The sequence below is a fragment of the Gadus morhua genome, chromosome 2 (genome assembly GCF_902167405.1).
Source record: "Gadus morhua chromosome 2, gadMor3.0, whole genome shotgun sequence".
Classification (NCBI taxonomy): Eukaryota; Metazoa; Chordata; class Actinopteri; order Gadiformes; family Gadidae; genus Gadus; species Gadus morhua.
This window is the reverse complement of record NC_044049.1, coordinates 15,815,000-15,827,070: the sequence shown is the minus strand read 5'-3', so window position 1 is coordinate 15,827,070 and position 12,071 is coordinate 15,815,000. Positions and strand designations below refer to the sequence as shown.

Sequence of the window (12,071 nt, the reverse complement as noted above, 5' to 3'; positions counted from 1 at the left end):
TGCATATCATGAATTAAATTGCAACCTGTTGACATGTGTTTATTACTCAGGAGTGTTGTCAGCCTAAAGACTGACACATGATTTCCACCCCATCCTGCTTATCTTTCATAAAGAATTGATGATAAAACAACAAGTAGTTAAAATATAATTTTATTTGAACAATATATGCATTCTCGACAAAGTTTTAATTATGTTTTACAGGGAGTCTGAATTGCTTTGAATAAAATGGATACAAATAATTGCTAAGGAAATGTCCAGAAGCAATAGGATTTATGACGATTTTAGGCACAGTACTGTTCCTTATTTAAGTTTGCAACTGAAGTATTTCCATCTATTTAAACTGTCGCTAAACATACCAAAACCTTTGGGTGTTTCGCGGAATATGTACACTGTCCTATCAGGCTTTCCGTAGTCTAAAGACTACAAACCAAAACAAACTGAGGCACGGGGGTACAACAGAAAGTTAGCCTTTAATTGTGAATGCAGACTGAAGCGAATGCATTGAACCGGTTTATGATATAAAAGCCAATAATCTTGTACGAAGAACTATAATTGCCTCTTATATGATATTTCGTACCTCTATTCGCAACTAAACTAGACTCCCTTGAGTTCGTTTGTAGTTACTTCTAACGCCTGTTACCTTCATTATAAACAGTAAGTACACAATAAGTAACGTTACACATGGCCAAATCGTTTAAGGGCCTAAACGCAATGATATCTTATCTGTGTATCTTAAGGGGCTACAGTGAATAACGGTCACCTCTAGTTTCATAGTAACTGATGGTGCGGACAGGTCATCTGATGGCAGATTTGTCTGGTGCGGCGGTCCTCTCAGCTGGGCTCCTCTTCATCTCTGCTTTATTGACCTGTCTGTACGTCAGCCATGTGTCTGATTATGATACGATCAAAATCCGCTCTGAGGAACCCGTGGGACGTCCTCCAGCATCTGTGAACCTTCTAGAAAAAGTTCGGAACATCTTCGTGAAAATATGGACGGATCAAGCGGAAATAACCCAACAACCATCGGACGCTGGTTCTTCCAAGTGTCTCATGAACCTGGACAGCAGATTCGACTGCTCCAGAGACCGAGTACTGACTCGGAGTGAGTGTCAGGAACGAGGGTGTTGCTATGCCCCTCTGGCGCTCACCTCTGGCCCTCCTTGGTGCTACTATCCTCGGTCATATAGCGGCTACAAGATGGGTCCGCTCAGCCCCACCAAGAGAGGCCGGGGTGCCACTCTGGTACGACCGACTCCCTCCTACCTCCCCAGGGACATAACCACACTGCGCCTGGAGGTAATAGAGGAGACGCCGAACTGCTTCCATCTCACAGTAAGTTTCTCTAAATCAGGCATTTTTATATTTGAAACAAAATGAAACAAATGTACCTTATTTGAGTTGAGGTACATGTGTGAGCAATTATGTGAGTTTTTTATACTATTATTATTTATAATTTCTTCTTTGGGAGACGTTTTAATCCAAGGCATCAGTGAATTCAGATAGAGGTCATTAATGAGCATAGGTATCTCTCTCAAGGGTGCTTGTGTATGTTGGGGAATGAACCCACTACCTTTTACCATTCACCCTAGCCACTATTTCACTATCTGATTAGGAGTTGTGTTTGATCACACTTAAGAAAATGCATGCAAAAAAAAAATATATGGTCATTTCTCACCATGCAAATGTATTTGTTAGTTGAAGGACCCCTCGTCGAAGCGATATGAAGTTCCTCTGCCTCCTGGTAACTTTGGTGGGCTGAAGACCGACCACGACTCTCTCTATACAGCCGAGTTCCAGCCAGACCCTTTTGGCTTCATCATTCAACGTAAATCCAATGGCCGTGTAATGTGAGTTGATCATTTTCAAATGAGTTAAACTTTCCGTTAATTATTCCCACATCACAAAAAGTGCTTTGTATTAACTACAACTTCTATATTTTACATGTTTGTAGAGCAGCATGCATACAAAAATAGGAGAATTGAAACCACAAATCAACAAAAAGTATACTCCAACCTATTTGTAAAAAGCCGTACCCCGGCTGCAACATTATATGCCCATTTTATCTCCAGCCTCTCGGTGAAAGTTCCTCATTCTCATCCCAAATGACCTAAATGACCTCACTCCCCTTCACTGACCTTCCCCCCTGATCTCCCTTTCTGTCCAGCCTGAACACCACCGTGGCTCCGCTGCTGTTCTCGGACCAGTACCTGCAGCTCTCCACCTCCCTGGCCTCCCCGGTGCTGTCCGGCCTGGGGGAGCACTACACCCTGCTGGGCCTGGACCTCAACTGGACCAGCCTCACCTTCTGGAACAGGGACATGGCGCCTCATGTCAGTTTAGGAGCACCTGCATTGGATGGTTGTTTTTGTTGACCAATGTTAACTTTGTAACTTTTTTTTTTTGACTCAGGCTTCATAAAAATAATTGTATGGTATATTTATACAGCCTTACCATTCACAATTAAATCTTATGTTTCCTCTGTAATTACAGTATGCTAGTCTACGTTACCTAATTGATTGTATATGTCCTTGTTTTCCCAACCCGCTGCTACAGGCTAATGCTAATATGTATGGGTCCCACCCGTTCTACCTGGTCCAAGAGGAGGACGGCCTAGCGCACGGCGTCTTCCTGCTCAACAGCAATGCCATGGGTACTCAACACCCCTTTTGCCTGGAGTGCCCCTATTTTACCACCTAAATCATACATCTGGGTGAACTTTTTGATGTCACGCAAGGGTCGATACTGAAATGGCCTGTAATGACTGATCAATGTCACACCTGGTGGTAAAATAAGATAACATTATAGTGCACCCACTCTCCCATGTATACAGTATATATATCATATCGATATTTTCTTTGTGATATTTTTTGCATAAGAGGTGGCCCTGCAGCCCACGCCTGCCCTCACCTGGGTGTCAGTTGGAGGGATCCTGGACCTGTACGTCTTTCTGGGCCCCGACCCCCAGAGTGTGGTACGACAGTACCTGCAGGTTGTCGGTATGGGGCTCCGTTTCATCCAAAATCAGTAAACTCAATTCAAACTGGCTTTGAAGAAGTTGTGTGATAATGGCTCCTTTTTTTGTATTTCAGTGATGTTTGATGTTTATGGTGATGATGGGCCACTGTTTTTTCTTGAAATTGTTTAGTCTAATTTGATTATCAACATGAATCACAGTAATGTGATCACACACACATTTTGCGTGAATGCTAAAGGACATACCTTTTTATAGTTGGGGTCCTTTATTGTTGATAGTCTGTCGGGTATGGGTGGAAATGAGTGGTCATGTGAGTTATGATTGGTTGACCTAAAGCCCTCCCCACCCCTAGGCTACCCTATGATGCCTCCTTATTGGTCGCTGGGCTTCCACCTGTGTCGTTGGGGCTATCACACCTCCAATGAGACCCGATCCGTGGTACAGCGCATGCACATGCACAATTTCCCACTGGTAAATAATTTCTTATTTGGTTCCAAATTCAAATGAAACGTCTACCAGGTGGTCATGGGATTCATGTGGGATGTTACCATTAACGTATACTGTTGTGCATTGATTGGTGGCTAATGGTTGAAATAGGATGTGCAGTGGAATGACCTGGACTACGCAGACAAGCGCCGGGTGTTCACCTTTGACCCCCAGAGATTCGGGGATTTACCAGACATGGTGGAGGAGTTCCATCAGAGAGGGATGAAGTATATTCTCATACTGGTCAGTTGCCAAATCAATATCTTTCAACCATAAAACCCCTGTTTTAACTCTCAAACGAACGCACAGTTTTTAGCGGGGTTCAATTTGTTGAAAGAGCTGGTTATCCTGATTCTGTAAACCCTGCAGAAAACCAAGTAGTTCCTATAATCTGCCAATAGGGGTCAGTGCTCTCAGACAGAACGTACCATCCCAGTCCTTCTTCTTCTTCTTCTTCTTCTTCTTCTTCTTCTCAGGATCCTGGTATCAGCAGCACCAGTCCTAAAGGGACGTACCTTCCTTATGAGGATGGACAGAGGAGAGGGGTCTTCATTAGGAATGCTACGGGACACACCCTCATCGGGAAGGTTGGGCTCAACTGTTTGTGTTTTGCATATCCCTAACCCTAGCCCCTGTATTTGAAATAACTAAATAGTTTCAGGTTGAAACCTTGCTTTTCATTACCATGGTGAAATTATTCTGTGTTCCTGAAATAAGTCTGTGTTGCTGAAATGAGTTTGTGTTCCTGAAATGAGTCTGTGTTTCTAAACTGTGTTCCTGCACTGAATTGCCATATGCTAGCACAGCAGAAGCCAGTGCTATGCAGACACCCGCTGAGTCGCTGTATTGTATTTCTATCCCTGTTTCCCAGGTGTGGCCGGGCCGGACTGCCTTCCCCGACTTCACAAACCCGGAGACTATCCTCTGGTGGAGAGACTGCATCCAAAGTTTCCACTCTACCGTCAAACTAGATGGGCTGTGGATCGTACGTTTTGTTTACACATGCAAACACACTCACTCACTCACTCACTCACTCACTCACTCACTCACTCACTCACTCACTCACTCACTCACTCACTCACTCACACACTAATGAGCTGTGTCTGACCTCACATGTATACACAGAAGCATGTTTTGTTGACCTGTATTCCAGCACCTTATTATTATTTTATACATTTAACATCTACATGATTTCATCTAGTTTCCTCTCTTCCCAGGACATGAACGAACCAGCCAATTTTGTGCAGGGTTCAGTGGACGGCTGTCCAGACAGTGACCTGGAAGCTCCACCCTATACACCAAGTAAGTCTACTGGATCACTGCCATTGATCACTTTCAATTACTCTTATAACATACTCGTATGATGATTGTGAACGAAGATAATTCAGTAAGTTTGCCCATTCAAGAATAAATAGATCACTAACTTTTAAGGGAGAGTGTGAAACGGTCCCTTTTCATAAACTAGACATACAATTGAGTGAGTGTGTGACATAAGTACTTCATAAAATCAGCCTTTCGTTTTGACCAGTTGCTTTGTGCATACTATTTATTTTCTCTAAATATCCGTCTGGAAGCTTTTTGATATTGGTTTGCCCTTTAGCAGACCAGGGTGCATTTCCTCAGTCATTTTCCATTATTTCTTTGATTGGCGATTTGCTTGGGAATTTGCATAGAATGGTGGGACTGCCTCCTGCTGCTTGAGTTTACAACAGTGCTGAATGAAAACCAGGAGCCCAACTGAATGTGGAATGTGTCTAATATAAAGTCAATGGGTTCTGCTGAAAAAAATACCATTGGTACTGATGTTTTGAGTATGCATGCATCTTTGGATATAGTGTATTATATGCCAGATTTATCCTCTGACTTTTTGTTTCACACATGTGGACCATAGGATAGTGTTAACCTTTTAGCGAGATGCCCAACCCACTACCTGTTCTTTCATGACATGTATATGAATGTATAATGTGTAAACCACTTGGAAAAAAAAGTATTGGCAACCAAATGACTAAAAAGTAGATAGGACAACATTAAACCCACAGGTGTTGGGTTAAGCTGAAACTGAACAGGCATGTTTACATAGATACTGTCAGATACTGTTTGCTGTCAACATTACAAGCAGGATATGCCCATGTATTCGACTTTTACTCGGGCGTACGGTTAGTTAGGTCAATACAGGCAGTGGTCGTTATCTTTTAAAATGGAGGGTGATATCAGCAAGAAAGAGTGAGAGTTCTTGCTATATACCTGTTAACAGGCATTTGAACAAAAAGGGGGAGGCGTTGACCTGGTTTACAGCCAGAATATGGCTGGTACATCAGAATGCATCATGGGATTTTTAGTTGGCGAGTGGCGATACTCTGCTATATTGAGAGAAACATGAGAAAAGCAGTGGCACTTCCAAAAACACAACCATGTACTCCCCTTATGACAAATCATTTCTGCCTTAACAAACTATTCTTCCCCACTATGGTCATAGCGATGTTACCTTGTGATGACCTGCACTTGAACCTTAAACAACAAATAAACAGCATACATTTAAAAAAAAAAGATTCTCTATTATTAATAGTAGCAAGGGGGCAGATCTTATTACAACTTAGGATCACAAACATGTTCATTTTCAAGAGTAATTTCTGGAGGGGACATTGCTCTAACAAACGGTTCAGTCAGATGCACATGGGGGACATAAACCATCCTTGAAAAAGTGTTGTTTAATTGTTTGAATTATTTCTGTGGAGACGGCTTCTATTAAATACGTATTTAAAAATAATTTATGTTGAGGGGGACAACTTCAGGTTTTTCAGAAGTTTGAGCGCCCATGATTATTAGGTTGTTTTAATCATTTAGACATGTATTTACCATCTGGGATTAATAAAGTATATCTTATCTTATTATTTCATCCTTGAACTGTAATGTGTGTGTACGTATGTTTGTCTGCGTGTGTGTCTGTGTGTCTTGTCTTCCATTTAAAGAGGGTGTCATCGGAGGCCAGCTGAACGTGGGCACCCTCTGCATGTCTGCGCAGCAGAACCTGTCCACCCACTACAACCTGCACAATCTGTACGGATTGACTGAGGCCAGCGCCACCTACAGGTAACATGGCACACAGCAAGTATCTGGTAAAAAGTGTGAAACTGCACTGCCTTGTTCAACCTATGTCTATTTGAGATTTACAAGGCACAAGGGGAGTTCTGGTAACAACCGAAGCATTTAAATTGCCTGACTTTATGAGGGGATTCAGGAGCACATGCACAATGGATTTCATCAATCAATGTCATTTATAGACATTCATAGCATTCACAGCACGGACTGCCATCACGAGAAAGATTGATTGCTGTTTTTTAATACACTTTCAATATAGACGTATTTGTAAAGGATCTGTTTGATTGTGGCTCATTCATAGCAATAATAAATTGTTAAGCAACAAAAAATGCTTATTTAATGCATGTGTATTGACTGTGAAGGATGTAAACTTATCTTTACAGCACTTTGGTAAAAAATATACTTTTTTTTTGGGTGCTACATAAATAAAGTAAACTTGTAATTGAAACTTCAGTGACTGTCTTGTGTGGGCAGAGCTCTGTTGGAGGTCAGGGGGAGGCGGCCCTTCGTCCTCTCCCGCTCCTCCTTTCCGGGAATCGGACGCTTCTCCGGGGTGTGGACCGGGGACGTCCGGAGCGACTGGGAGCAGCTGCGGTACTCCGTTCCTGGTAAGGGTGGGGCACGTGTGCATCTGTGGTGCCAGAGAACACAATGGATTACCTTCTCACTGGGGTTTAATCCCCAAAAATATATACACAGCTATGTTCCCAAATCGATCAAAAAGTATTGTCTCTTTACTGTCACTTTATTGTCCTTTTTTTATGACCTTTCGTTTGTTATCCTCCCCTCTACCCCCCCCCTACCCCCTTCCCAGCTGTGCTGCAGCTGGGCCTGTCGGGCATGGCGTTGGCGGGGGCTGATGTGTGTGGCTTCGGGGGGGACACCACAGAGGAACTGTGTGTGCGCTGGATGCAGCTGGGTGCCTTCTACCCCTTTATGAGGAACCACAACGACAGGCCCAACGCTGTGAGACGGACCGTCCGCCCCTACATGTCCCTATGTTGGCACGCTGTTGCTTATTTGCTGTGCACACAATGTCGTTTGTTGTCCTGTTTGGACAGGCTGCGTTATTTACTTTGGTTTAGTCAGCTTTTTGAGCCTTTTGTCTTTGTGTTTAGCCGCTATTGTAGGATTCTTTCTTACAAGCAGTCCATCTGTTTGATGTACTAAGAGAGGTTATTCTAAAGTCTTTGTGTGTGTGTGTGTGTGTGTGTGTGTGTGTGTGTGTGTGTGTGTGTGTGTGTGTGTGTGTGTGTGTGTGTGTGTGTGTGTGTGTGTGTGCGCGCTAGCCCCAGGAACCCTACGTGTTTGGGCAGAGAGCCCAGGCGGCAATGCGGAGGGCCCTGAACCAGCGCTACTCCCTCCTTCCATTCCTCTACACACTCTTCCATCACGCACACACCTCCGCAGACACGGTGGCCCGGCCCCTCTTCCTGGAGTACGTCTCTCCACATCTCTTTCCGTCTCTTCTCGTCTGCACTTCTTGCTCCCTTTATCCTTTTCATGTCTCTCTTTAATCCGTTCGTCCTCTCATCTGCGCTGTTCTTCTATCCTCTCGTTCTTGTTCTGCCCTCCTCCTCTTTTCCTCTCCTCTCCTATCTCATTCTCCTTTCCTCTCCTCTCATTCTGCCTCTCTTCTCCTCCTCTTCTTCCTCTCCCTCTCCTCATTTTCTATCTTTACATTCCCCTGCTTTTGCCTCTCACTCTCCCACCGCTCTCCTCTCCCTCACACAGTAATAAGGATCTCTGAGCTGGTCTTATCCTATTTTCAGATTCCCCAATGACCCCAACTGCCAGACCATAGACAGGCAGTTCCTGTGGGGGCCCTCGCTGCTTATCAGCCCTGTGTTGGAGCCAGGGGTCGTTGAACTGGCCGCTTACCTGCCCGCAGGAACTTGGTACAGTCTGGAGGATGTAAGCATTGACACCTCCCTCTCCAATCACCTTGCCCATGGTTTGTTTGCCCTGCGTGCTTAAAAAAACGCAGATGAAACGAATATCTTTGAATCAATATATTTCTAATAAAGTACTGCCAACCTAGGGTAGATCATTTAGGTGTGTATTGCCTTCACTGAGAACGACCACAATTGCCAATGGCCGGTTGTGGGTTGTTTGTGAGGACAAATTTTTCACATCCCATGGATGTAGATCAGCCATTGCAAAACGTAAAAAAAATCGACATCACATCGAGTGGTAAAATATCAATGTTATGTTAAACCCGTTATAGTCTTATAAAATAAAAGTCTACCTGCCCATGTAATGGGTTTGCAGGGTCTGCCTTTCTACAGTAAGGGCCAGTACCTGCTCCTGCCAGCCCCGCTGGACACCATCAACGTCCATGTGAGAGAGGGACACGTCATCCCACAGCAGGTCAGAGTATGGGGGCGCACAGAGAAGCTGCTCGACTCCTTTGGTCGAGCAGCTTCATTCATTCAATCAGGAGATTGAATGAATGAATAAAATGCAGAGATGTACTCCGGTACTGGAGCAAAATCCGATAATAACTCTTGATTAGAATAAGAGAGAATGCGATTATCTTCTTGAGTTCAGGTGTTTACCTTCAGACAGGATTTTATCGTACATTTTTGTGTCAGCATAGGGTTATAGGTCTACTTTTTTTGACCCATTATCATTACAGGCTCCAAACATAGTATAGGTTACATGAACTACAAAATCTTCTCTATTTCTGCAGGAGCCAGCCCTGACAACCAACGCCTCGCGCAGCAATCCTTTCCTCCTCACGGTGGCACTGTCCCCAAGGGGCTGGGCCAGCGGGGACCTGTTCTGGGACGACGGGGACAGCATGGACACCTTCCATACCGGAGAGTACTGCTATGTCCTCTTCATCGCTGCTCAGGTGGGGAAAACTTCTTCACTGATGTTCACTTCCATCCGGTCATTTACATTCAGTCATTTAGCACATGATGATATGCAACTTGACCTACAAATGAGGAACCAGTTGCTGCAAAAATCGTTTTTATAAAAAATACAACATGACAGAGTGTGGCTATAGGAATCAGGAAGTAGGTTTGTTAGTGTAGTGGTATTCAGTTGCATAATAGGAGATGGGTGTAATATAAAAATTATATTCTTTCCAATTTCTATCAAGAATTAAAACAACATAGCGCAGAAGATGGTAGATTACATGTGTTTTGAAGATATAGGGAGGGATTATGCAGATCTAAGGTTCAAGAATCGAGGTGCAACACCTCAAAATAGTCTGGTCTGGAAACTTCAGATTTCAGATTTTTTAAAAGAAAACATTTTCCTTGGAACATAAGGAAATCAAACTCTGAACTGGTTATAACACATTCATTACGTGCTTCAGGTTACAGCTCTACCACGGACTAGGAGATTTAACGACATTGTATGCTCGGCCGAATAGTTCCATCATTTTTAGGAATTTAAGCTTAACCTTGAGGCACTTTTAATGTACAATATGTAAGAATCAGACATTCCTGTGGGTAGAGACAAAAACAATCAAAAACTAATGTTAGTTTTATACACTCCTTTTTCCTGGCCTATTTCTTATATACTAGAAATCTGCCCAAAGGTTGTTGGAAAGTCGGGCAAGGGCACATTTAATGTACAACCTGTTCATATTTTGGCAATTTAAAGTGATTCCTGTGTGTAAAAATCCTACAAGCAGTGCCTTTAATGCAAGAAAACTCTATATTTTGTTCCTATTCTGGTGACCCCTTGGTGATTTCGATCCTCCAGTCCCAGGTTGTGGGTGACCCGGTCAGGCAGAACGGGGGTCTGAGCCGCCTGGTTCTGGGGGGCCTGAGGGTGTTCGGGGTGCCGTCACGGCCCGTATCTGTGTGGGCCAACGGCCTGAGAGTCTTGGACTTCACCTATCGCACAGACACCAAGGTGAGCCGAGGCCCTGGCCGGATCTGAGGTGGTAGTTGTAATTACTTGTCAACTTCCATCAACTGTTTTTATGAAATGGTTAAATCTCACTTTACGTATTTGTGTTTGATCAAATACCAGCAATTCCAGTTTTATCACAGTTTTATCTAGCGCTTTGTATATAAATATAAAGATAAATATCGTCTATAATCAATAAGGCTATTTAATATTATGATTATTGTTTTGATTATTATTAATATGATTATATGGAAGTTTATGAATGTTATAGTTCAAAGTTTCAAAGTTTCAATGTTAAAGTGACCAACAGACTAAATTTTGACTCACTAGGCATTAGGCAAGCTTTGAGTATACAGTCTAAAAGCAGGGCCATGGGAGGATGACAAGGTTATAGTTCTCAGAGTGGATGACACACCATCTTCATGGAGCATGTCTCGACCACAAGCATGATTGCATCTCCAGTAGAAAATACGGAAGTGCAATGTAAGAAACTTTCATGGACTGAGAGACTGAAGCAGAAACACAATAAGAGCAATACAGCGATTTAACGGGTAGGATAAAGAAACAACAGATCAATCTAGCCATCAAAACACTTTATAGTAGTACAGTTAGAAATAATTAACATTAAAGATACACATAAAAGGCTAAAATAAAACTGAACAGATTAGGATACTAGAATATTACGTAAAAATAGCAAAAATTACTGAATTAAGCTGTACACATTATGATAATATGATTATGGTAGGAAGATGATAAGGGTGCATTCACCAGTTTACGCAGATCATAAACATGCTAATTAATTTTGATCATAATAAAGAATCATCAGGTTATACACTCTAAACTCTCTCTTTGCCTGTCTGTCTGTCTGTCTGGAGGCGTTGAAGGTGAAGGGTTTGGCCCTGCCCATGTCAGAGGTTTTCACAGTCCGGTGGGCTCTGTGATTTCGGAAGAAGAAGCCACTTCATTCACACTACTTGTTCCCCCTCATCAGCTTTCTTACCTGTTGGTTGTCCTATGAAGCAAGCAGTCTATCTCCAAAATGTAAGGCAAATGAAGTCATTTGTTTTAACCCCAGATCATGGAAACAGTAAAGTAATCAACATGGTTGGAATAACATCTTTCGGATTTTTCATCCAAGCCAAGTGGATATTGCGAGAGAATGTTTATGACTGAAGTCATTTGTATATATCATTTGTATTTATTTCATCAAGTGAATTCCCTTTAAAGGAGAAATGTGTAAGATTGCCTTTAGCTTTTTGTTGTTAACATGTTCAGTGCACTGTGAAATATGCACTGTTTACCTCCCCTTCACATAAACCCATGGTATCCATGTATCAATGGACATAATCTGGTCTGTTTTAAATAATCGAACTTTGAAGCTATCATCATTATTTATCTTGGTCACTTTATTAGCAATGACTGCTTCTCACTGCTACGCTGAAGAAAGTAACATTTAGCGATTGATTTTCGAATTTAAATGTGCTTCTGTTTTTGTTTTTCACTGCATTTCAATAAAGGATTTGTAATGTGGTCCTCGTTGGATTATTAATTTAGCCAACCTCCCCGGTGGTTGTTGCTTAATTTATTAGTTTACAACCAACATATAAGGCAATACGTATTTATACCATTTTAACAAGATGCA

At 42.6% G+C, this 12,071-nt stretch overlaps 1 protein-coding gene across 2 annotated transcripts; it reads left to right on the top strand.

Moving 5' to 3' along the window:
- Positions 1–100: 100 nt before the first annotated feature.
- gaa (alpha glucosidase) lies at positions 101–11,959 on the top strand. 2 transcript variants are annotated; one of them, XM_030346957.1, is made up of 19 exons: positions 101–1,332; positions 1,696–1,847; positions 2,165–2,330; positions 2,554–2,650; positions 2,877–2,996; positions 3,327–3,445; positions 3,572–3,703; positions 3,937–4,047; positions 4,332–4,445; positions 4,678–4,762; positions 6,430–6,550; positions 7,034–7,167; positions 7,374–7,525; positions 7,855–7,997; positions 8,332–8,473; positions 8,831–8,929; positions 9,252–9,416; positions 10,280–10,432; positions 11,305–11,959. In XM_030346957.1, exons 1-19 carry the CDS (start codon positions 781–783, stop codon positions 11,368–11,370), a joined length of 2,823 nt encoding a protein of 940 aa, XP_030202817.1. In that variant the 5' UTR covers positions 101–780; the 3' UTR covers positions 11,371–11,959. The 2 variants fall into 2 exon arrangements, with proteins under 2 accessions (XP_030202817.1, XP_030202810.1); XM_030346950.1 differs by having other exon boundaries at positions 7,849–7,997.
- The last annotated feature ends 112 nt before the right edge of the window (positions 11,960–12,071 follow it).